Source organism: Lissotriton helveticus, chromosome 10 (assembly GCF_964261635.1).
Source record: "Lissotriton helveticus chromosome 10, aLisHel1.1, whole genome shotgun sequence".
NCBI lineage: Eukaryota > Metazoa > Chordata > Amphibia > Caudata > Salamandridae > Lissotriton > Lissotriton helveticus.
In genome coordinates, this window is record NC_136071.1 from 930,361,846 (window position 1) to 930,388,918 (window position 27,073).

Below are 27,073 nucleotides of genomic sequence, written 5' to 3' on the forward strand. Positions count from 1 at the left end.
GTCATCCCTTGGCCTGAGGATACAGTTTATTGCCCACTACTGTATGCACTCGACCCTTTTCAAAAAGACGCTACTATTGATCATGGCTTCCCCACCCCTTGAGATTCGATCAGGCGCACACATTCCAAAGGAATCGGCGGAACACTCAGCTGCGTGATAGCCTCCTCTTATTGTATGGGGGGTGAGGACCTCTACTGTAGCCACGTGTTGGAATGAGCCGGAACTGGGGGGGTGGGGGGGGGGGGTACCGGGGATGTCATCTTTCGCTACTTCACAATGTCTTTATTGTAATAAAGAACGGTCACATGTCGTAAACCAGTGTATAAAAGGCTAGGTCTCAGAGAGGCTGTTAGAGAGCACCTCGAGACGATACCTTGTTGTCCGATCTGATGTGTTCTGCTCCGTCGGAATAAAACGTGTTTCCTGTCTTCCTGTCTCCAGCACCTGCCTCTTTATTTGATAATCTTCATAAGGTATTAGAGGCGTTTAACGCCGGGCAAAATTACTTAAGAAACATCGACTAAATCGCCTGACCATTTTCCTGACTTTCCTCAAAACAACTGTTCTAAGGATGTTGCCTTGCGGTGTCACATTTATGACTGGCAGTAGCTAGTGGGTTATTCCTGGGTTCTCCCTAGCCGATGGATTAAAAATTCCTGGAGGATATCTCTCATCTCTTATTTTTCTCTCCTCTTCATCATAGTTTATTCGAAGATTATCCATCAGTGTACAGTATCTTGTATCATCTATTACATTGTATTCTACGCTTCTTAATATACCACTGGTGAAAATACTTCCTGTTCATTATTCTGTTGAATCTGTTATGTGTCTTTCCAGCTGATGTATTACGTCAATTTAATATTTTTGTACACTTTATGCTATTTCTTTGTGCTTTTTCCTATTGAAAATACCTAATGAAATAATTTGAAATGAAAAGTTTGTGGAGGACACCCTACACAATTTTTCAATAGCACCTGTTTGCCTTACCGCAGACAGACCCAACATGCCATGGGCCAGGGCAATGCCAAAATGGCTAAGTCTTCGGCCACACTAAACCTGGGCTCTGGGGGCTGTGGTGTGTATGGAAGTTTCATAGGGAAATAACCAGTTTGAAGCAGGCCCTGGGCCCGCGACAAAACAAGAGACAAGTCTAGTAAAAGAAAACAGGGTTCCTCAGTGACCAGACAAGAGATGCACAATAATTGTTAGCTCGTTGTGATCCAACCCTCTCAAGAGTACAAATGTTTTACATGTGCATCAGACAGACATTGTCAGTCAGGATTTGATAATGTTGTGCCAACAAATCTGTCACATCCACCCACCCTGAATATTCTGCTGAGCTCAGATGAGTCATCGCTGCTCATTCAGGTCGACTTGTCAATCAAACCCACCTATTGTGTAGTTCCTGGGAGGAAGTTCACATTTCTGTCACACCTGCTTCTAACCAAATACAGGCTGTCCAGCTGTCCGAGGGTAATTTTAATTCGCTTCCTGAAGGCTCAGACAGGGAAAAGGTAACTTTCTAAAAGTTAGTTGTCTTTAATATTTATTAAAAATCTCACTGTACCATTGAATTATATTTTTAATAATCATTAAAAATAGTAGCCTAATTCTTTTTCCAGCTGGTCCTGTTCCCAGGTAGCACAATTACTAGTATTATTTGTACTCAGGTTTACTACACAGGATTGCTAGGCCTGCCACATTAAAAATAGCATTTGGGGCTTTGTTACTATAGGGATATGGTAGCATTAACGTTGTCCACTTTAAATGCCAGGCATCCTGCCTTGTGATCTACAAGGTCCTTATGAGGTGTCTTACTAGTATTTAAAAGAGAGATTGTTACCTACCAAAATTGTTATTTTGGCAGATTGTACTCCAGGGTAGGACTGGAGCCATGTTTTCAGTGCCACTGTAGTTGACGGCCCAATGTATGCTGCATTCCACACGTGGTATTTAATTTTCCATGCCATGGTTGTATTCATGCACCATATACGATGACTTTATATGAAAGTTAAAAGTGCCAATCAGGTTTTAAGCTAATTTCAACATGTTTTTGAAGTCAGAGCACATACACTGGACACTGAATTGCAGTGCCTCTGTGTTAGAGCTCAAGATTGCTAGCAAGTGAGTCCAAAACAAAAAGTGAAACACTGGGATGACTACCCAATAAGGGATCACTCTGCAACATACAATGTAATCAGCTTTTACAATTTTTTACAGGACATTGATTTGACCTGCTGTAGGATTACTCAGATGCATTAAACCCCACTCCTTTCCTGATAATGCCCCTGCATTCATCTCCATGAATCCCAAAAAATCAGGAACTGTTTTGGCACTGACCTCTGATTAAAATTTTCCCCACATAATTTTTCTTTGTAGTTCATTATTCTATTCAACAAATATATATTTGCATTCTCACCGATTTATACTCTTCTAAATTAGCAGTTTGTCACAGCACGTTTCCTGACTACACCATATGCTATATTCAATTATGTGTTATACTGAATTCAACAGATCGATGAAATATAATTTTATGCTTTTTTTCTCCATCACTATTTATTTGCTTCTCGAAGTATACTACTGATTTGCAACATATTCAAAATATTTTTGTAAAGTGGAACTATTATCTTAATATTTTAACAGTTGCTGGAGTGCGGGCAGCTCACAAGGAGTATTTTCTTTTTTAAATAGGCTTTTATTCCTTTTCGGAACACTACATTTGTCAGTTACAGGAGAGAGGCATAATGAAACGCATACATGAGTTCAGTGTAGCGTTCTATAGGAAACTGGAGCTGAAGAGACAAATATCCGTTCCCCCCCCCCATTTCACCAATGGCAACAATCATGACAGCCCCGTCCAATGTGGGTCTAGTGGCATCCATGTCTGTGAAAAGCACTCCAGAGGCCTCAGAAATACTGCCATTTTGACGGGCACCCCCTGCTCGGGTGCACCACTTTATCTGCCTGTTGACACTAGCCCATATCCTTCTCCCAGTCAGAAATCCCAGGAGGTACAGGGTAACCCCATGCTCATGACACATTCTGTTTAGCCACCCTAGCCCCCACCTCCAACCATAACTTTGAGTATTTGGGCCAGCTAAGCTCCATGTGTATGTTCAGGACCCTGGGAACTACTCTTGTTACTCCCTGCCAGTAGGTCTGGATAACTGGGCAGGTCCATTGAATGTGAATAAAGATGTCCTCCTGCCCGTATCATCTCAAGTAGTGACAGGAGTTTCTCCTCCCAATTATGTAAAACAGTGTTCTTGAGTAATAGGATCTGTGTAATATATACAGAGCTGTACCATTCAAAACCCTACTCGTATTGCAAGGACACAAGGGCCCTGCAGAGCCTCTCCCCACTCATCATCGTCTAGCTCTCCCAGGTCAGTCATCCACTTGTCTCTTAAGGTGCCCAGAGTGTCAGGTGCGTTGTTCATAATCTTTTTGTAAGGGAGATGGCTTTATCCGTCATAGGATCTAGAAAAAGCCTATCCTCTAACTGTGATGATTCCGCTATTTGCTTCTCCCCTGATACATGTACCCTAAGGGCGTGGACCACCTGTAGATAGCAGTACCGCTCTACATCTGCCAGGCTATACTCCATGTAGTGCCTCAAATGTCAGGAGAGCAGACTCTCTCCAAGTTTCCCAGGTTTTCTGTGGCGCTGTTTGACAAATCTTCATGAAACTTTTCAAAAAAAGTTTCATCTACCTCAGCTCCTTCCTGGAAAGTTTTGGCCTTATCCATCAAGCAAGGGCCAAGAACAAGGGGGATCCCAAAATGTGTTTTCCCCATGCACTTTGGGAAAATTGAACAGCAATACAGAAAAGGCATAAGGACATGATTGGCTGCCACATCATCAGCAAACATGTTGTGGCAGGCATTTTAGCACTCAGGGATTTTAGTCCGCATGTCCTGAAGAAAAAGAAAAAAAATATGGGGTGCAAGGTAGGGACCCCCTAGGCATGGTAGGGGATCCCAGGGGGCCTAAAAACTTTTTTTTTAAACATTACTGTTTAAAGATTTTTTTTAAAAGGGTGGGATCCCACCCTATTATTTTGAAATCCATTGAAAGGCCCAGTGGACCCTAACCCCCAGTGCTGCTATCATTATTTTGGGGCCGGGGTGTGCGGCCCCATTCCCTTAGCCATTATAAGGTCCTTGGGGTCCCCATCTCCTTCTGCTAATATCATTATTTTAGGTAGAGGGCATACTGACCCCTTCTCTGAGCCATCAAATGGCCCTGGGGCCTGATGTGTAATTTGATGAGGTGGGCTTGGGCCGCCCCTACAAGAGACATAAGACAGCCCCAGGGATCCCATCCCATGGGGCCCTAACAGAGCTAGTGTCCCAGTGACCACATCTCCCGGGATACTGATTTGTTCCTTGTAAAGGGGAGTGCAGGCAGGAAGTATAAATCTAAATCTCTGCCCGCACACTCTCGGGTGGGTAACATAGCTTTGCTCTCGCCTAGCGGGAGCAGAAACAAAAGCTGCTCCAGTCGGGTGGGAGCAAACCAATGGAACCAGTACCCACTGGCACCTGGGATGGGTGCTGGCCGTGGAGCCGGCAGACTCTGAGCCATGTGCCTCCATCTCCAGCAGTCAATTGCTGAAAAAGGGGGCGCCCGCTCACAAACAAAATGTGTGGCTGGCTCCTGCAGCAGCCCCATACCTTAGGGGCTGCATGCAGGGCGCAGCAGACTGGGGCTTTGCCAGCGCCCCCTAACAAAAATCAGCATTGGGTGTCCCTAATGCGACTAGGACACCCACAAAAAACATAATCACCCCCCAAAAAATTGAAAGAATAATAAATGAGCAGCTAGAGCTGCTCAATTATTATTCACTGTTACTGTGAAGGAGCGCCCCATAATGCACTTCATGGGCTAACTCAAAAATATTTCGGTTCATGATGGTGCCCTAATGTGGCCAGGGGCAATACTATCATGTTATTCAAGTTTTCTGGGGGAGGGGCTGCAGAGAGATCTGTGAAGAGCCAGGTGCAGTCTAAATGGTCAGGAAACAAACAGTATCATGGTGGATGTTATGGTAGCTAAAACTGGTTACAAGATATCTTTTGAAGATGTGATAGTTTTCATAGCTCGCTTTGCTTGAGGGAAGGCTGCTACTTCTGCCCTGTTGAAAGAAGTTCCCACGAAGGTTATTAGTCAAGCAGCTACCTGACTTTCTGACACTCCATCTCAGAACAATCCTGTTGGGATATCCACAATTCTCCTTGTGTTTGTAAGCTATTCTTTCTCCGCAGCCTTTCTCCTCTTAGTAGCCGCTGTAAGAGTGGTACAGACGTATCCATGAGAAGAACAAGATACTTGACTTTGGTAATTTTTTCCCCTCCCGCCTGCTTTGTTTGAATGACTTTAGGGGCTAGTGTAGGTATTTCCGTTTGGTCATTTATCTTTGTGGACCAAATGACAACGATGCTCTTGATGCCTTAAAATTATTCTATAATAAGAATATTCACCAACAGTAAAGTCTCACTCATCCACGTCCAAAGCCATAACTCAGCTCATGATGCCCGTGATAGGTGCTGCTGCGTACATATTCTAGGTCCACTCTGGCACAAGGAAATATTCACATCAGGAATGTATAGGATGATATGTATCCACTGGATAAGACATTCTATATGATAGGTGACCTCGTAGTTGTAAAGGCCAGAGTCAGATGATTCATCACTACTATACAGTTACTGTTTTCTTTGTCTGTTTAGAAACAAGAAAAATAATATGTATTTTTGTAAAAACCCGGAATACAACTTCAAAGGTGTTTGTATATACCTATGTGTTTTCCTTTTCACTCATTGCTTTATTGTCAATTGATGAATTACCTTCGCAAACAGGTTTTGAAGATTTGCCGGGGTTGGAGGCCAAGGATTATGTTACACTTTCCGTCATAAGTAGATACCTTGACTTTAAAGTGAGTATTTTCTTCATTTAGTTTTAATCAATACGTGTGTTTATATTTAATAAGGAATATCATTTCTTAGAGAAATAAGCTCTAAAAAACGTTCATGTGATTGGATGTATTGGATGCTGCACCATAAATATTACATCATGCCGTTAGAGTTATTTTCAAATGTCTTTATTACAACTTTCATTAAAAAAATGAAGGGAAGAAACTATGTGCCTATTGAGTAACCGTACGAAACATGCACTCAGTAATCACAATGGAAGTTAGGTCAATTGTTTACAATAAAACTTCAGCTTGCAACACACCTTCTAACTACCACAGGCATGTTGCTAACGTTAACTCTCCCTATTTCGTATTGTACGCTTTGCGTTAGAAGACGGTGAGTGCATTTGACAGTTCCTTATCAGCGGCTATTCATTGATATGTGAAACCAGAAGACATTTCTCAGGACTGCATTCCACACCCTGATTTATAATTTCAGACAGTACTTTAATAATGTCAACCCAATATTCTATGATTGGTGGGTACACCTAAACCGAATTATACAGAAATTTGCTTGGGAACACAAATGTATGGCAAGCAAAGGAATTGTCATGGTTCATTCCGAGCAGCCTGACATGTCATTTTTTTTTTATTGAAAAGCTTTTTTTACATGTAACTTCTCTGATATGTTGTCCTTGCCAACATTAGAGCATCCATATTACAGCTTATGTCAATGACATACGTTTCTAATATCCACCTCCCTTGTGGGTTTAGCTATCATTCTAGCCAGATACCATGTAGAGACTGCTTTCTGTGTGCCATCTAGCTTAACTGTCATCTGCAGAAACATTTAAGCTGCGTGAGGAAAGGTCAGGGTAATTTTCCAGCTACACCTACTAATGGTAACTACTTGGGAATATACAAAGAACCGCTTCCATGTATTTCTTGTGTGGTTGGCAATTCATTTACTGCATTCTGTGTATTCCAAAAGTAAAGCTCTAGTGTGCCTCATGTTGCCTATTTTCAGCTCTAGACGTCCCCCTGTAGGTCTAATGTAGGAACTCTTTCTCTGTCCGGGTGGGAATTGAGGAGAAAATGTACCTTGATGCTTCAGTTCAATTTTACCTCTGTTCTATAATTGTTGGCGCACTTTCACTTTCTTAATAAATGGTGGGTCTCTTCCCTCATCTCATTCTAATCCAGAATCTTGATATGTTCCAACGAGTCAGTAAGTAATGACGTTTACCCGCCTTCCATTCCCCTAGCTAGAAAAATGAAGAGTTGTTATGGCTAATGTATAGTTTCTAATGTGGTAAAGTCAGTCCACTCACCAGATGATTTACGATTTGGAAAGAGAGATTAATAAAGAAAAGGCTATGTTACACATAAGTGATAGCATCAGTCTCAACCATAATTCAGCAGAGTTCTTTTGAATTTGCATAACAATGTCTGTAGGTATCTGCTGCGCAGTAATGGAAGTATATGCTTAACTAGCAAAGTAACAGAGTCTTCCCCAGAATGCCAAACGCTGGAATTTCATGCAAAGGGTAACCCCTACAACTCACCGCGAGCCAAATACCTGACTTGTCCTTGTAACTTGTTTGGTGTGTCTCTATTCCACAGTTTACATTTGATTCCTGCATGGTTGTTATAGTCTCCCTTGGGTCCTTAATATAAATAAAGACATTGCTTGCATATAATGAGACTAACAGTGAGAACAACCAATGGGTATCAGTGGAAACAGACGTAGCCATCAGTTCCACTACTACACGAGGAATTAAGAGAAAACCAACGTTTTGATGAAGGTTACCAAATAAGATCAGTATTGATATTGACCCTGAAAAAAATTGAAATGTGCCTTGGATATTAGGAAGAGAAACCTACAACAATAAAAGACAAATAAATATATCCCAAGAAAGGAAGATGAGATGAAGAATAAAATAGGATAATATTGTTTCCTCAGTGAAGAGCATTCGGTATCTCCATCTCTATACTTCCTCCTGAAGATCCACACATGTTCTACAAATTCTCCAATGTAACTGCCTGATTCGTTCATATATTCCTGCACCACAGGGTGATACCTTGGGCTCCCCTGATGACGAATTTGAATCCCTAAGTTAGAGACAACTGCATACAAACTAGTAATACTGAACCTGGCAAGACTATATAATCTTCAAAGGCAAACCAGATACCTACTTGTCATTATGGATGTGACTTAATTTTATGCAAGGATCATCCATAAACAAAGTATCAATGCATGTCGATATTTTTAATGACCACAATCCTTAAATCTGCTACAACAATGCTACTTGACCGTTGCAATTCTGGCTAAATAAAACATGTTTATATTCATCAAAATGTATTTCTGTCAATCAATGAAGAGCAGTTTATATGTGCCATCCCATGTTAACTCTAACATGGGCTGGTGGGACTAATGTTGATGGCTCCAACAAACAGAAATACTTGAATTATGTGTTATTGTGTGTATACTCTTTTGATTACCTTTCTGTCACGTAGAAGAACTTGTCTGCTGAGTTGGCAACATTTAAAACTGTACTATATAACTACAGATGTGAGTTTCACTATATTTTAGATCTGCTAAAGTGAGGTTACCCAACGGAATAAAAAATATTGAGATTAGCACAATTTAAAAAAGTGCCCTTTATGAATCCACTAGCAGCCCGTCCCGACGTTGTCCGGGTATGAAATAGTATGCGTGTAATGTGTGTATTTGGCAAGGGCAATTTATTTTAAAATCTCGCGGTAGACAACATTTTTTGTTTCATTAAAATAGGGACAGAGAAGGGTCAGCTGCAGCCCTGGTTGATGTTAGCAGGCGCGTGTAATTGGTGTAGTGATCCGCCGCCTGGGCCCGGCTACAGCCCTGGTTGATGTTAGCAGGCGCGTGTAATGTCGTTGAATGAGAGAGTTATCAGCCGCGGGTAAATCCGTTTAATGAGAGTTCAGTGACAGCGAGTGGGAGAGGCTGCAGTAATTGTCCCCGCAGACACGCTCATTTGCGTGTTAAACCGCTTGAGGCCCAGATGCAGGCCTGTTTGATGTTAGCAGGCGCGTGTTCCCCCGCTTGGGGCCCAGCTGCAGCCCCGGTCGATGTTATCAGGCGCGTGTAATTAGTGTACCGATCCGCCGCCTGAGCCCGGCTAGAGCCCTGGTTGATGGTAGCAGGCGTGTCTAATTACGTTGAATGAGAGAGTTCAGTAACAGCGCGCAGGAGAGGCTGCAGTAATGTTACTTACCAGGCCTCCAGCTGAACGCGTTTGTCATGCCCCCAGCACACGGCCACAGCAGACGATCTTCTGATTAATGTACGACCTACATGGCATGAAGGGCGGAACGTAGCACATGCCCCCAGCGTTTCTAACGCCCCCAGCATGCCCCTTGATGCGGCGCAATTGCGTTCACATGGCTTGAAGGCCGGACACACGCCCCCAGCGTTTCTTACGCCCCCAGCGTGCACCTTGATGCTGCGCAGCAACGTAATTGGCGCTTGTATGTACGACTCACATGGCATGAAGTGCGGACACACGCCCCCAGCGTTTGTCACGCCCCCAGCACACGCCCAGAGCCCACGATGTGATGGCCTTACCACACGCCCCCAGCGTTAGTCACGCCCCCAGCCCGCGCCCACAGCACAACGCAGACACGCCCACAAGGGACTACTTTGCTGGCACGGTTCTTTTACCTTTTAAATGTATACGGTGTCCTACGGTACAATTGAATGTCTTGCATTGTATGATTGTGATGAACACCACTGTTTCTTGAAAAGTTAATAAAAACAATTAAAAAAAAAATTATATGGTGCCGTCCTCATAGCCTATGTCCTTCTGCTGCAACTGCCCTTTCCAATGCTGTATTGGGTGTTGTGATTGGTGCTGTGGTTACTGAGATTACCTGCCTCAAAGGTTTGGGCTCTCTCTTTATAATATTAGTATGGATTCATCATCCACTGTCTCCATAACGAAGCATGATCTTCCACTTGGGCCCACTTTGTAGGACAATTTTGTATGCACCAAATATGGATGACACTGATTCTTCCACTCTACCACAGCAGTCTGCCACCAGCACAAGCATTCCCGCACCTAAAGGGGGGGGCAACTTCAGTTGAGCCATTGACCAATTGCTTGTCAGATCCTTTCTACCAATGCACTCTACCTTTCCTCATCCACCCTAGGCTCATACTAGAGCAGTCATCCTCCTGAGTCGTTTGGCGATCTGCTTCCCTGTGGTAGGGTTTTTTCACCACTAGGACACTAGCATTGCACTGCTACTTTCCTGGCTCAGAGAAAACTTGCATACAGAGCAGGAGCTCTTCAAGGTTGTGATGTGTGGAGCACCTGTATCGGAACAAGATAAGGAATGCATAGCCGTTTGATTAATTCCCTAGAGATGAATTGAGGTGGAAATCAGGTGTCTTGAACTACATTCTGTAATGGATGACATGCTTATTATCTGTCAACATGGCGGGTCCACGACTCCATGTTCTCAACTCCGATAGCAGGTGGCAGGTTGCTTTTCTTTATTTCTTTACAAGGCTAGGCACTAATTAATAGGTGATTGTTACATCACAAACTGCTCCAATTACAGTATTGGTACTCATTCAGAATATAAGGGATAAGAACATTTAAACTGGTTCTCGAAGGCGGTTATTTAGTGTCACATTAATTTGGGGCACAAGGCAAATATATTGTAATGCTCTTCTTTAAACTGAGCTAATTTTAGAAATAGCAGATTTGTATACCATGTTCGTTTTGGCAAGGTAATTTGACCTAGCCTTTAATCCCGAAATGAAAAGATCTTAAGCAAATCTCATATTCATATGCTCAAAGCTCGTGCTGCTTTGAAAAATCAAATGGAGGGCTTGAACCTGAAGGACTAAAGTACACTCTTTTATCAAGCCTATCACCATTACTCAAGAAGAGGTCTGACTTTCATAGTAGAGGCTGTGAAAGTGTGATGCCTAAGCCCAAATTCACCCCATATTATACTCAAGCTGTTACCATTTACGATTTCCCTGAGAATGCAATGTCAATAAAAAGCAGTTTGTACTTTCTGAAAAAAACATAAAATCAAATTTGCCACTGGAAAAAAGAGAATGACGTGTATTTCTACTGAAATAGACGCCAACTGGGGTCCTTCTTTCCAACTTGGGCCAAATTACGATGTTGGGCGGAAAGTCTCTGACCAGCTGTCTGAGGCATTTCGCCCTACATCATAGGTTTCAGTCCAACAGCCGTATTAGAATGACCACTGTCTGAGTGAAACCTGCAATGCACTACCGACGGGCTCAAGGAGCCAGTCGGAAGACACCATAATGCCCTAATGACGGCAGAGCCATGCTCAGCTCTGCCGTTAGAATTATGATGGCAGTTTCCACCTACCCTTCCATGGCGGTCCCCCCGCCACGAAAAGACAGGTGGAAAGTATCTTTGTGGCCCCTGGCAGGGCCCCTTATCCCTCGGATCTCTTCTATGAGCCTGGGGGGCACCTGCCCTCTAAACATCCCTGCACCGTGTGGCAGGCACCATGAGGTGCCTGTCACACGGTGCAGGGATGTTTCCAAACATTCATTTTGCTATGGCAGCTTGTTCTGTGGGCCTTTTCCGCCCACCACACAAGCTACCATAGTAAAATGGAGGTTTCCGCCCGCCCTATGGACGGTCGCAAAATTGTGAGGTCGGAACCACTGACTTATGGTCGGGCCTTTCCAGGCCGCTTTGGTGCATCTGACATCATAAAGAGGCTCTTAAATGCTTAATAAATAAACACTGGCAAAACCTAAACGTCTGGCTTATTTTAGGTGTTTATTCTTTATTGTAAGCACTGCACGGACAGTGGCTGCAATTGCCCAGTCTAATGCAGTGGATTCAGGTTGGACCATAGACATGGATGAACAATAGACTTATGTCATTTCTGTTACCTCTGTCAAGTCTTCATTGCCAAAGGACTAGATAAATGTGTCACAGACCTATTTTATTAAACAACGATTCCCTATGTTGCATGTTCTCTGGTAACGATTCTTGACTATTTGGTGAAGTTTGATAGTATGCTGGAGGTAATTTAAGACAAAGCCCTTGCAAGGCATAATTACCTTCTCCTGTGGTCTATACGGCACCATTTCAAGTAAAGTTTCACCACTCTCCTTCCACACTTCAGACTTCTGTGCCCTAAGAGGGCATCATAAAGGCTTGCCCATCACACTGGATCCTTAACTTCTACCCAGACACACAGATTACCAGTCTTCAAACAAAGTTTAGCAACAGCAGGCCCATGCTCATCTTTCAGTCCCATGGGTTGTCAGTGTGTTTGTAGTTCTCTTTAATCTTGATCATCCTACACCTTTTAGCACCTCTCCCTCCTTTCCCAGTATGTGCGTTGCTTATTCCTGGTTGTCGCAAGAAGGGATAGATGCCGCCAGTATTGTTTGTTAGACTTTGTTATTCATTTTTTATACTATATAAACGTAGTCTTCTCTCCTTCTCCATCCACTTTTGTATTGTTAGGCAGGATATCTTTCCCCTTCTTCCTTAGTGCAGTCATTCCCTTCATAATTTGTAATTTTTACTGCTGTTTGAGATACCCTTTTATGTCAGATGGTATTTAAGAATACATGCTTTCACTTTCCATCTGTTTGGGCAGTTGTGGTAGATATATTGAACTAATTAAAATTCAGTCTTTGTCCACTTTTCGCTGCTGCTTGTCGGAAAATAAATGGTCTAATGTATGATTGTGTTAAGTTTATACATATACGTTGCAGTTTAGATTCATTTGGTTTCTCCAAGGTCGGTTCTATGAGACTAGCGAACCTCACATTCTACATTCATGTTTTCCTTCCAAGTCTAGATATTTTGTAGGAAGATCCGAATAAACTATATTAAAATATATTTTCTGCACTTGATTGGGTACATCTGAATGTTTATACTTTATAACTATTCTTTATCAGTTAACCTTGCTACCACACTTCTATTATTTTGGGTCTTTTTCAGCTCACCTTTGGTGCTACAGGTAAAATCTTAATCAGTCGCCAAAGATTTTGTAATTATAACTTTTACTGGTATAATTTAATGATCACAATTAATATTTCTGTTTAACCTTTTTATCAATTCTCCAATGGTAACATAATGGTTAATAAACGTCTCTCAACCTGAATGTTGCATTTAGGCACTTGCCAATTACTTTTTTGTAAGGAGTTTATTCCCCATAAAATATCTCTCTATAATCTAGGGGAAAAAGCAAAGACAACTAATGTTTTGGCTCTCAGTCACTTTTGTTTTTGCAATGATGTACTCAAATGAATTTTAGTAGATATAGAACTTCCCTTAACTGAACTTTCAGTGTTTTATTAATTTCAATTGAAATAACTGGCTCAACCGTGTACTCACACAAATGACTTTGCTTTACTCTAATACATTAAACATTTTTTTTTTTTTAATATATTTTTATTGCAGAATCAGGAAGAAACACAACCGACAAAGCAACCCATGCCCCAGCGGGTCCCATCATACAGCACTTATAGCAATGCAATACACAGCCGATTAGCCCACATCCCGGAGGCTGGGCGGCGCGTCAATGAAACAGTTCGCTGGAGGAACCTCGGTGCACGCCCTATGCGGGACACGGGTCAAGTGTAGTACTTCTTTTCTGCTTTTATCCCAAAACAACCAACCATCCCTTCCCCACCCAATCCCAGGTCACTTCAATGTCACATCACAAAATCAACACGACTATGTTCCTGGGCTATCCGGTTCCGGGAAGTCGCTGGCAACCCACCCCTTCTCACAACTCCTACTCTAAGCCCCCCCCCCAACTGCTGCTAACGCGGGTATCCTCAATCCTCTCCAGCTCTAGGTTGACAACTATCAGGAAGTTTAAACAAACAAGCGGTCACATGGAATCCCTGTTCATAACTGTTCAGTTTCTTCGCCTTCAATTAAGTGATCCCTCAATGCCTGCACCACCCTCTCCCATGACCGTGCCAAATCTAAGCTCTTTTCATTACCCGTTCTAGTCGCCTGGCGCATTCGTGACACACTCTCACAGCCCGACCACTTCACCAATTCGTTCCTCCACCTCCGTGCAGACGGCCCCTCTTTAGACTTCCAATGCCAAGTGAGTTCTCGCTGCGCCAATATCAGGCCCAACCCAATGAATTTACTCGTCACCTTGGTCTTTTTGGTATGCGGGAACCAAAGAAGCAGGCACGCGGCCATATCAAAATCCACCTCCCGATCTGTGACCGCATTCAAGAGGTCTCCCACTTCGGCCCAGTAGTCCCCCAACCTCGGGCAACCCCACAGCATGTGATCAAAATCTGCCTCGGGCTCCAAACATCTCGGGCACATGGCGTCAAGCACTTGGAAGTGTCTACGTAGCCTCTCCGGGGTCAAATATGCCCTATGAAGCACATAATAATGCACCTGTTGGAATCTCGCATTCCTCGTCTCTTTCCAGGCCCTGTGTAGCACCTGACCCCAAACAGAGTCCGGAATTGATCTACCGATGCTGGCCTCCCAACGCGACTGCAACTCGACCAACGGAGCCAGACCCTCGTTCAGCATCCTATTGTGGAGGCAGGTCACCGCCTTGACGGTGCCCGCGGCCATCACCACATATTGGCCCACCGCCGACACCTCCGGTTCAGCTAATCCGCCCCCCCAGTGCTTCCGCAGAGCCGCGATCACCGCCGCATGCAGCAAGAAGGAGCCACTCGGCAGGCCGAACTGCTCCTGCAAGGTCTGGAACGGGGCCAGCACCCCATCCACATACAGGTCACCTACCATCTGCAAGCCCAGGTCCTCCCACTCCAACAATTGGGACCAATCACCCCCGTGCGGTAAGGCAGTGAGCATTCCCAACGGAATCTCCGGGGCGTACGGTCGGCGCTTCCCAGCCCTTTTCATATATCTGTTCCAACACAATCTGAGTGTCCACTCCTCCATCGTGACTTCCTTACTGGCCAGTCTCTGTTGCATCACGATAGACGACAAGACATGCCTCTGAACTCCGACCCCCCGGCCAACCTCGGGCCCCCTGAATTCTCTGGCCACGTTCTGCGTCAGGACCTGGAGCTGCGCTGCCAAATAGTATAACTCGTAATCGGGGACGGCCATCCCTCCCTCACACTTGGGTCTCAGCAGGGTGGTCAGTGCCACCCATCTGCGACCGTGGCCCCAGAGAAAACCGGTCACCATCATCCTCAGCCCCCGAAAGATGCCCTGCGGGATCCAGACCGGCAGCGTTCTAAAATAGTAGAGCAGTCTCGGGAGTGCCACCATTTTCAACAGCGCCACTCGGCCCAGTACAGACAGCGGGAGGGAGGCCCAGAAGTCCATACTGCCTCTCAACGCCCTAATACAGCGCCCAACATTCCCCTCAAGGAGGTCCGTCGTGGCATGGTAGATGCGCACCCCTAAGTATAGAAAACAGGATGGTTCCCACACCACCGGCCTCGTGAGCTGTGGGCAGGGCGTGGCCTTCCGCAGCGGAAACACACACGTCTTAGTCCAGTTCACCCTGAGACCCGAAAGCTTCCCAAACCTGCCCAGCATATCCACCGCGCCTTCCAGAGCCCTCCCAGCATCCGCCAAGTACAGTAACAAGTCGTCAGCGTACAACGATATATAATGCGAGTCAGGTCCCTGCGCAATCCCGTCGTAAACAACTCCCAGCCTTGCCTGCGCCGCCAAGGGTTCCATCGCCAGAGCAAAGAGCAGAGGGGATAGCGAGCAGCCCTGCCTCGTGCCCCTACATACCGGATAAACCGAGGAGACCAATGTCCCTAGCCGCACCCGTGCCTTAGCCGATGAATAGAGCACTCTTGTCCAGCCTCGGAACCCCTCCCCAACCCCGAACTTCAACAGCACACCATCTAGAAAATCCCATTCCAAACTATCAAATGCCTTTTCAATATCAACCGCCAGCACCACCGGGCCCGGATCCGACAAGGCAGCACTATCAATGACCCCAATCAGCCGACGGATATTCATCGAGGTACTCCTGGAGGGGATGAATCCCGCCTGATCCCTATGTACCAAAGAGGTCATCAATGGCAGGAGCCGGGTGGCCAGGATTCGGCTCAGAATCTTATAATCCACAGTCAACATAGACAACGGACGAAAAGAAGCGACATCCAAAGCATCCCTGCCCGGTTTCAGCAGGGGCACAACCAGCGCCTCCGTCATAGAATCAGGCAGTCGCCCCAGTTCTTTCGCCTCTGCATATACAGCCTGCAGTCGTGGCGCCAGCACCTCGATACATTTGGCGTAGAACTCGATCGGCAGCCCATCCACCCCAGGGGTCTTATTCCGCGCCATGTGGCTAATCGCCCCTCTAATTTCGGCCAGGGAGACAGGGCCCCCCAAATCCCGAGCCTCCTCCTCATCCAATACCGGCAAAGGAATTTGATCTAAATAATCGCTAATGTCCGCGGCTTCCACCTCGAGGTGGCTGGTGTAGAGGCCCGCGTAGTAGGATTGAAAGCGCTCCAGGACGGCGGACTGTGAACAAACCACCACCCCATCCCCCTTTCGTACACTCAGCACCGGACAACCCCTAGGGTTCGGATCAGCCAGCTTCGCAAGGAGCGTGCCCACCTTATCACGTTCCTCATGCACTTTCACCGCATACAACTTATAGTCATAGCACCGCAGTCTCTCTGTCTCAGTCGCCACCGATTCCTTAGCACGCAACAGGCTGTCCTGCAGCTCCGGCTTCTCTGGGCGCTGCTGTTCCACCCCTCTCAGCACTGTCTCCGCTTTCGCGAGGTCAGAAAGCACGGTTCCCCTCACAGTCAGAAACCGGCCCATGCATATCCCCCTCACCACCACTTTCATCGCATCCCATTCATTAGCTCTGGTCGCCGTCGACCCAGCATTGTTCGTGAAATAGTCGTCAACGCTTTGACGGACCGTATCGCAGAACGCTGGGTCCTCCAACGTCTCCGGACGGAGTCGCCATGTGGGGACCGCCGATCTCGCCAGCTGCCATTGTATTGAAATCAGCAGCGGGTTATGGTCCGAGATGGTTCTAGACAAGTACTCAGTGTGCCGCACCACCTTCGCCAGGGACTCACAACACAGCACCGAATCCAAACGAACATGCAAATCGTGCAGCGCCGAGAAATAGGAGTAGTCCCGAGTGTCGGGGTGCTGCGCCCTCCATACATCCACTAAGCCCCACCTCTCCTGCCAGTCCCGTCTATGGGTCGCAAGTCTGCGCACTGGGGAGTCCACCAAAGGCGGGTGTGACCTGTCCAACAGCACATCCGAAATGGAGTTAAAATCCCCCGCCAGGAGGATAGGGCCTGCCAAATAGTACGCCAGTGAGCGCGACAAGCCCTCAAAGAAGTGGGCCTGCTCAGTGTTGGGGGCATAGATGTTACACAGCACTACTTCCCTTCCACACAGCCGTCCCTCCACCACTACATAACGACCCTCTGGATCTATCTTCTGACTCGTTACTTGGAATGGCGTGCCCGCTCTGACCCATATCAACACCCCCCTGGCAAATGCTGAGTAGGTCGTGCCAAACACCTGACCCCGCCACCTCCTCTGCAATGCCCCACATTCCTGCTGTGTCAAGTGAGTTTCTTGAAGCATTGCTATCTGAACGCCCCGCCTCACCAGGTAGGCATGCACCTTGTGGCGCTTAACCATAGTACGAATACCCCGGACATTCCATGTGATACATTTCAAATTAGGTAACGTCCCCATAGAGCATCAATCCCAACAGTGGCGCATGCCAATAAATGTGACCGCATCGCAGCAATTGTACAACCCCCTCAAAACATACCCTGCAACTCCCACCCTCCCCCTCCCCAGGACAGGGCCTAGTAACCCAGCTTCAGCCCCGTTCCAAACCTCAAACACCCCACACATCACACTAATCTGTGGTCGACACCACAGAAGACCTTAAGGGTCTGAAGGGGACTATGGAGCCCCGAACCAGGACGACAGAGCAACCACCCCGCACCCACAGCCCCGTACTGCCGATGCAGCCCCATACCTGGCAGTCCAATAGAAGTCAGAAGCGTCCAGGCCATGCCAAAGTCCAGCCGCCACAAGCCTCATCCATTAAAGATACCATCGGATGTCTGTGGAGTAACCTCCGGCCCCTGCGCTCCCCCCACCTCCGAGTCCTCATCACCAGTCTTCAAACCTTCACTCTCCGAAGCCGAACCCCTGGAGGCGTCCTCTTGCTGCGATCCCGTTATGCTCGCTGTGGCCTCCAACGCACTCCGTCTATCGGCCAGCATTTGCGCCTCACGCTCGGCCCGCTGACGTCGATTCCGGGAGCGGATGCGCTGCGACTTCCTGACCCTGACCGGTTGTTCCCGATCTCTGGCCGGCCTGTGCGCCCGATCCGTCCCCGCTCGATACAGTTCCAGCCAGGACCAAGCTGCATCGGGCGTTTGGAAAAATTGAGTCTTGCCGTCAACGATAATCCGCAGCTTGGCCGGAAAAAGCAAGGAGTATTGAATCCCCTCATCTCTCAGCTCCTTTTTCACCGACAGGAAAGAAGCCCTGGTCCGCTGCACCTCCTGCGTATAGTCCGGAAATATCGTCACCTTGCTGTTGTCCACTTGAAAGGGCCCACTATCTCTTGCCTTTTGGATCAGCAGATCCCTATCTTTGTAGTGCAGCAGTCTGGCCACCACCGGCCGGGGCGGTCGGCCCTCCAGGGGAGGCTTCGCGGGCACCCTATGCGCTCTTTCCAGGGAGAAGAAGGGGGACAGGCCCGCAGGCGCCACCACAGTGCGGAACCAGTCTTCCAAATAGGCCACTGCATCATCCTTCTCAATTTTCTCCGGAAGCCCCACCACCCTCACGTTGTTCCGGCGGTTGCGACCTTCCGCGTCCTCCACCCTACGCTCCAAGGTCGCCAGGCGATGGACAACGTCATCAAGTTTATGCTCCGCCGTGACTACCGCCGGTTTCAGCTCCTGGAGCAGTTGTTCATTGGACTTCACCCGGTCCGAGAGCTTGGCATGGTCCGCCCTCAGCAGGCCGAGCCCGGACGCCACCTGCGCAATATCCTGGCGCAGCTCCTCCTTCGTAGCGGTTATCGCGGCTAAGATTGCGTCAAGGCGGAGGTTGAGCCTCTGTTCTTGCGGCGAGGACTCCGTCGGGAAGCCGCCAGTCACATCCTCCGGCCTCAGGCTCCCCTGTCCAGATGGCTCGGCGTCGCCATTTCCCTGCGCGGCCATCTTGGATGCAGATCGTCGGCCACTCGAGCAGCCCCTCCGGACAAAGGCGAGGCCCGCCAGAAACACCCAGCGGAGCGCCCCCACGAGCGCGGCTCACCAGTCCTCAAGACAAGCGGGGCACGCGGCGTCAACTGCACCCCACGCACAATCCACCAACCAGATCCAGTCCGGAAGTGCGCTCCACGATGCCCCACAGTTACTCAGGGAACACCAGGGCTAAGGGGGGCAGAGTCCATGAAAGGGGCGGCCAGTGAATCAGGCGAGGCCCCGGGCAACACCGGCCCCCGCGAGACACTATGCGCCGTGGGGCTCAGCACCACTCCACCAGCCCGGCGCTTCCCCACTGTCCAGCGGGCGGGACCCCCTCCTTCGATCGGGCCGACCGCCACCTCCAATGCACCGGGCCCTTGGATGATGAGGCGCCTTGGGCAGCCGCCCCCCCCAGCGCCCCACCAGCTCACTGTCCAATTCTGTGTCCTGTTGGCCCTTATGGCGGTTCAGCCAGTGGGCAGGCGGCCTCCCAGGTCAGCCGTGCCGCCGCCGGCACAGCGCAGGTACAGGCTCCGCTCCTCAGCCGTCTCAGGATCCAGTGGGGGAGGGGCGCCACACACGCCGTACACGCCGGCAATTCTCCGCCGGTCTCCTCCGCGGCGCGGGGTCCGCCCCGATGGGCCCCCGCTCTGCACGCAGCTGCACAAGTGCTCCGCAGGAGCCTATTACCGCTCCGGTGCCCCAAACCGCTCCGTTCCCGGAGCTCTCAGGCAGTCGGCGCCGCCATCTTGGCTTTGTTTGCTCGCCAAGCGAGCCGAGCACCAGGTCCGCCCGCGGCCACCGGCCAGGGTCCCGACGGAGCCAAACGCTCCTCAACAGGTCACCAGCCCCCCGGACCACGATTCCGTCCGCCAGGCAGCTCGGGGCATCGGTCGGCAGGAGAAAAGACGGGGCATGGCGCGGAGCAACTCGCTCACGCAGCCATCCCGGTCGGCGCTGTAGCCACACCCCTCTAATACATTAAACATGCTGATTTTTAAACAATCGAAACCACCTCTTTATGCCTTAACAGTCTTTAGACGAAGCCCCTGGTACTGATTACCCAAACTTATCACTTGGTAGAACACAGCGACAGAATGTTGCCTTTGCCCGCCATATTGAAACCAATATCACTAAATAAACTTCCCAAAGCATTGTAATCCACATTAGTGGCCCTGTACGTGGCTATTGGGACTTCTTGTTCGACTAACTCCACTTTCACTGTCCGCCAATACTACTAGTGGATAGGCATCATAGACCTGCATGGCAGTTCACTATCATGATTGACCTATGGTCGCTACATGACAAATTAATGGGAGTCTGTTACATACAAAACCCTAGGGAGTCTGTCATAATATTAAACCTAAAGGTGTTTCGCTTATTCTGTTTGAAAAGTCGGTCAAAGAAGTCTACACCGATTTAAATATATGTCACTGCTTGCACTATGGGGCACCAAAACCTACAGCACAGTAAAGGGACCCGTTTGACACAGGCATGGCAAAATCACTTATGTTCTAGGTTGTTGTTACATTCCATGTAGAAGACGGTTCCTGGGGGCACAGCCTGGCAGCTGTTGGGATTTCCAAAGATAAAAATTCTAGTATCCTTTTGAATTTTTCCACCTGCTTTCATATACGTCTATAGATACCATATAACAAAAATAAACGTGAAGATAAATGATTCACAGTTTAATAGGCAATTGTCATATATTTATAAATGAGTGTTTCAAGCTTTACGAGTTGAATTTTATTTTTCAATGTACACAAAGGTCGGAGAAATTTGGAGTGAAATAAGTGCAGAACTGGCAGAAGAAGGTTTCCGTCCTGTTACTCCAGATGAAGAAGCCTTGGAAGTCATTGGGAAGGCCTTTGAAAATAGTGGGAAGATGGTAGCATCCCATCAAGCAATGATACTTGAAAACAAACGACAACAGGATCTTCAAGAAGAACAGCAAGTATATGCTGAGGTGAGCCTTACAAAATGTTTCAACATAACCTGGAGCCCAGAGAGCTTTTAAATTAAGGTGTGCAATTCTTCTTATCACCGTGAACATGTCAATTTTTGTTGGGCATAAAACCCTTTTGGTTCCCAAACGTTTATGGGCCAGTCAAGTTGATTGAGATGTTCTACATAATTTCATCAGTAGCTGTCTCTATTCCTATTTGGTGAATGCAATTGTCTTTTTAGGTCCAGTGTGACAGCTTTAGATATCTAACAGGCTTTCGTAATTGCAAACATAATAGTAGTAAGTATATATAGCTGAGCTTAAATGTCAACCCTCTTCAGACAGTGCTTTCTTGGACTGAATTGGAATTGTGGATCAGCCCACCAAACATCTAACATAGAAATGGAGGAATGGGTTAGCCCTCTTCAATCACTGGCCTTCTGCCAGGTGTCACTTAATTTGGATGAGCACACTGGACAGCTGTTTGGTCAGGTGATTTGAGTAAAGTTATTTGGCCTGTTTACTTCTGAGTTGACATGGGACAGACAAAGAAGACTGCTACTGCATGCCTTATCTGTGTGCCACACACTTGCACTGCAGGGAGCAGTTGTATGCAGTGACGGCTATGCACAGGAAACAGCAGTAAACTCCTTTGCTCCCACATATGGAGAGTGACTTTCATAGCAGCACTTATTATGACCGCTCAAGAGCAGCATCTGAGGCCATCTTTGGTGCTGAACACCTTCACAGCTGCACGTTAGTCTCTAAAGATGGATCAAGCTCATGAAGGCATTTATGTGCCATAGTTCACGTCTGACATCCAAAAAGCTTCTGAGGCTGTCTCTTTCCACTACTGAGAGTAGTCGCCACAGCCTGCTGCTCCCAAGGACCAACACCTTCCTTATACTCAGTGGACCATTGCTCAGATCCAGTGTATAACCTTAAGTTGTTGCCCCACCTGGGACATCTGAAGTCTGTAGGTAGTCATCACTGGTCCTGCATGAAAGCACTGTCACTGTCAGGTATTCAGTAATGGTCCTACAATATATTAGTGGATAACCATGCAGCAATAAATTAGTAAATAAAAGCACTATAATGTAAGATCAGTACTGAATGGGAGTTCTAGTAATACACTGCATAACGATAGATCAATGTTTTCAGGGCATATACTGCTGCCAGTCACACTGTCTTTTCTGGGGCCTGCCTACCACGAGAAAAGCTAGTGTGTCGTTCCTATCTGCCTTTTGCTTTTACCAACTGTAGATTCCGGAGCAAACAGTGAGTTTGAGAACGAGGGTAAGTAAGTAAGTAAGTAATATTTTATTTGTATATGATTAATTAAATCTTTACAAAATTTTAAAACGTCCAATAGTCGTTGTTACTTAAACTTAACAAAATTAGAATGCATAAAATTACAGTATTGTTAAAAACAGTTTCATGATTATCCTCGAGGGATTTTAAAAAGTTCATCCGGCATGATTAAGTCTCTTTCTTATTAGGTCGAAGAACTTCACAACTTGGCAGTTCAATTTGATGTCGCTAGTAGAGAAGCACAGTTTGGCTGCCTGTCTACAGGTCCGAACGGCATGTAAATTGAAGAAGGGACGTAGGAGATTGTACCTCAAGTCCTTTAAGCTAGGGCAGATGCAAATCACATGAACTATGTCATCCTTGCCGGTTTTGCACATGCGACACTGTTGTGAAGAGTTGTTTCTCTCCCAAGGCGGAAGATGTGGGAGTATTGGAATTACCCCAAGGCGTAATTTTAAGAATTTTTCTTTAACATTTATTTTCATGCCGATGTTGAGGTACGCTTGTGACCGCAGTTTTTCATAATCGCCCACCGTTAGCCATCCATGTGCTCTATTTGCTAGGTCCTTCTTGTCCTCTATCGCTGAAATGATACTTGCTGATTTTTTGGCTATTTTTTTAAAAGACACGAGATCTATTGATGTTTCCCAGGTGTCAGTCAGGCCTAGAACTTTGAGCGATTCGTATAAATAGGCTCTCGGCGCAAAATTGCGGTGCCGAAGTAATTCTTCCCATATATTTGCACATAAAGATCCAGCCTCTGCATTGCGAGTTTGAGAACGAGGGGGCTGCATCTGGGTATGGACAATGGACAGACAAGATTCCACAGTTCAGAACGGAATATCGGGGTGCGTTTTAAGTGTATGTGCTTGCTTGTGTGAACGTGTCTGTGATTGCCCATCTGTTTTGATTTTGTATTTCATACAAAGGTTTCTCCCATTTTGCTCCATCTAGTGTTCACCAACTGCTTTCCCAGCCAGCCTTCGCTCCCAAACACTGCACCCTTCATCCTATAATTTCATATACAAAGCAAGCCCCATCCCCTACTCTCTGCATCCTATGTTCTGTAGTTCTGTGCTTTACTGTCAAGCGTTATTCCCATGCCTATGCTCTCTCAAGTCTCGTGATCTCCAGTGGTCTTCCATTGAGTGGTTTTGCACCCTCACTCTTCCGTCCCGTGATTTAAACATTCTCTCCCATTCAGTGTTCTACTTCACTGTTTTGTGCTCTCCTTACCCTGTGCTCTCCTACACTGAATGTTTTTATTCTGCCCTCTTCCATACTTTGCTAACCTATTTTATGCTTTACTATTTCACAGACTGACATCCCATTCTAGACTTTCTTATGTGCTCTACCATCCAGTGGTATTTATCCCAAGCAACCCAATCATTTATCTGACTGCTCTCCAGTATTGGATCTTTCATAGACTCACAAGCTTGATCATCCCTGTCGTCGTAGTGGGAGTCTCACGGTATATATATATATATATATTATGCAGTGCATTCTTTGTGAATAGGAATGTGTGTATACTTTTTACCGTTCCAAGATGGCGCTTGTGCTAGCTGGGAGTGCTTTGGTCCTCTGTCGATGTCGACTGAGAGGTGTAACCTGTTCACATTGTGAAATATATAACATGTACCGGTTTTCAATGTGTAAATCACACACTGACGAAGGCTAAGAGCCGAAACGCGTCTGTGGCACGCTTGTGGTGAATAAAACTACTGTGTGAATCTGGTACCCCCCCGAGTGCTGTCTTTTCTTCCTTGGATTTGCAAGGTTGTTTGAGCGCAGTGTTACGCGGCGTCCTTCGAGCCGCTGACAGCACCCGCCCACGAGTGCGCAGGATTGACGAAGGATTTGGAGCGGCGAACTCATCTGTTTTCTGTGCACCGCCTAACCGCCAGCCAAGCAGGAAGGTCTATCGCGGTTCGATCCACTCCTGCCCCAGAGAGTACGAGCGGAGTCCCGGAGGACGTCGGCATGCCGTGGTTCCCCAGTGGAGTCGTTCGGAAACACTGAGACGGGTAAGCGGACACCGTCGGACTTAATCAATTGCCCTGCTATTCGAGTAATGCTCGTACGAGTGAGCGGACATTTAGGCAGAGCGTCAGGGGGGGTCACTGTTTTCTCACACAGACACCACAAGCTAAGCCCACTAAGATCATTGCGCACGCATTACACCTTGCAAGTAGCGCAATTGGAAAACCGGCACCATGTTCTCAGAAACGGAACGCCGCACAGCGGCAAAAGACATGTTTAGACAACGGGAGAGATGCGAGAGGACTAATGAGGAGGTTCCAGCAATGGACCCACAAAATGCTAAAATTAAGGAAATGATGGTCAAATTGGAAAGACTGCATGAGCGCGAGACGCGCAAATGGTGGGAGGCCACAAGCCTCACTAGTTATGTCGAGGTAAAGAGAGTTCCGCGTGGGCTCAGGGTCCATACTGTACCATCTTATGAGAACCCTGACCCTCAGCTGCTCACGGATTGGGAGTCACATACAGCGGCATACACGGAGGGTACTCTGAAGATACTTATCAAGTATGCCTGGAGTGACCGCGAGAAGGCGTTGGAGGAAATAAAAAACCTGGAAGAAAAACTGGAAGGGGAATCGGATCAAGAGTTAGTGCTGCAACTTAGAACAGATATGAAGGCACGCCTCACCAAATACGAGCAAAAAATACGTACTAGGAAACAAGAGAAGTACGAAAGAGATGAGGACGATTACCAACAGGGGCGCATCTTAACATATGCAAAAAAATATGATGCCTCACGCCAAGCACTACAATCAAAAACTACTCCAACATCCGAACTCCTCACATCTGAATCCGATGTCACGGAGAATGAATCCGGAGATGAGCAACAAACAACAAGGGTCTCAGCCAAATCACGGCAAAAATTAAAACCAACGCAAAACGGCAGTGAAAAAACCCCTTTTCATCAGGAGTACGATGTCATAAAGGGGACCTGGCTAAGAGGTGGCAAAACAAAACCACCGGACATGGCGGCACGACCGGAGAAAATAACAACAAAAAAACAAGGCGCACAAGGAGAGGGGGCGGTGGCAAGCGGCGGCGGAAAGGGGAGAGGCAGAGCCAAGCCCAACAATTGGAGCAATCGGACTCGGAGCAACAAGAACTGACTCAAGCCACAGACACCACCAGACAAAATCTGACGGTGGTCAACCTGACCGAAAGAACTTTAACCAACACTGAAACGAACTTACTCAGCCTTGGATTGACTTTTTGCCCCAGTACCCCTCTCGAATATACCCAAACCAGAATAGACCTCTTTAGATTCACACGCAAGTTGAAGTTGCATAAGTACTTCAAACTACGACCCCACCTCAAAGAAAGGGAAGATGCGGGTATCAGAACAACGGTGACGGACGCCCTCACGGGCAGAGAAATTGAAGCTCTGGAAACTCTCGAAGAACTGCGTGGAGAAGATCTCAGACAGAATCTATCTGGACCTGGGAATAGAGGACAAAGAGCACTTGCGCTGGGTATAGAACAAGATCGCGAAGAGAGTGGATACAAACCAGCTTCCACATTTGTCCCACAAATGCCGTGGGATTCAATCGACGCCTTCTCCGAAGCCATGACCCAAGAACTCATGCAATACAGAAAAACTAACCATCCTGTTAAGTACAACATTACGGAACAACAAAAAATGGCCCTACAAGATCTCATGAATGATGATAAAATCATCATCAAGCCTTCAGATAAAGGTGGTAATGTTGTGCTTCTCACCAGGGAATACTACAGATCAGAAGCCCTACGCCAATTAGAAGACACCAAATTTTACAGCAGATGCACCAATGATGCATACCTGGAAAGTATCCGGAGCTATGATAAATTAATAGGGAAATGGCATAATTGCAACATGCTCAGTAAAGATGAATTTCTCTATCTCCGGACCACCCAACCACTTACACCAACCTTCTACCATCTGCCAAAACTACATAAGGACAGCCTATTCCCTCCAGGCCGTCCTATAGTTTCTTCAATTGGCAGTCTCACCGAAAACATGTCCCGATTCATCGATAAATTCCTATTTCCTTTGGTTTTGACCCTGCCCTCATATGTTCGGGACACCAAGGACTTTTTGAATCTCATTAGGAACGTGAATTGGAACCCAGACTGCCTATTGATGGTACTTGATATCACCAGCTTGTACACTGTTATCGATCATCAACAGGGCCTACAAGCCATCCAGCATTTTCTGAACTTGAGACCAATGAGACTTGCAACTCACAGTGTCATGATTCTCGAGTTCATCGAATTTTGTTTGAACAATAATATTTTCTTATTCGAGGATCAACTGTTCAGACAAGTGTCTGGGACGGCGATGGGTACTTGCTTCGCTCCCAGCTATGCGAATCTTTTCGTTGGCTGGTGGGAGGAGCAGGTACCCAGGAGCTGTATGGTGGATGGAGTGGAAGGGAGGACGGAGGGTTGGTTCAGGTATATTGACGACCTGTTTATTGTTTGGCGAGGCCCGTTAGTAACAGCACATGCCTTCATTGATGAACTGAATAAGAATGCCTATAACTTACACTTTTCAGGGACTGTAAGCGCGACATCAGCTGAATATTTAGACCTGAAAGTGTGTGTACAAGACCAGCAGATACATACAGCTCTACACAG

At 47.0% G+C, this 27,073-nt stretch overlaps 1 protein-coding gene across 1 annotated transcript in view; it reads left to right on the forward strand.

Moving 5' to 3' along the window:
• Window positions 1-27,073, forward strand: part of CFAP69 (cilia and flagella associated protein 69) — a 599,649-nt gene that overhangs the window by 494,504 nt on the left and 78,072 nt on the right. The window contains exons 19-20 of the mRNA XM_078663586.1: window positions 5,860-5,936; window positions 20,933-21,130. Coding sequence (XP_078519712.1) covers window positions 5,860-5,936; window positions 20,933-21,130 — 275 coding nt within the window. The remainder of the gene's footprint in view (window positions 1-5,859; window positions 5,937-20,932; window positions 21,131-27,073) is intronic.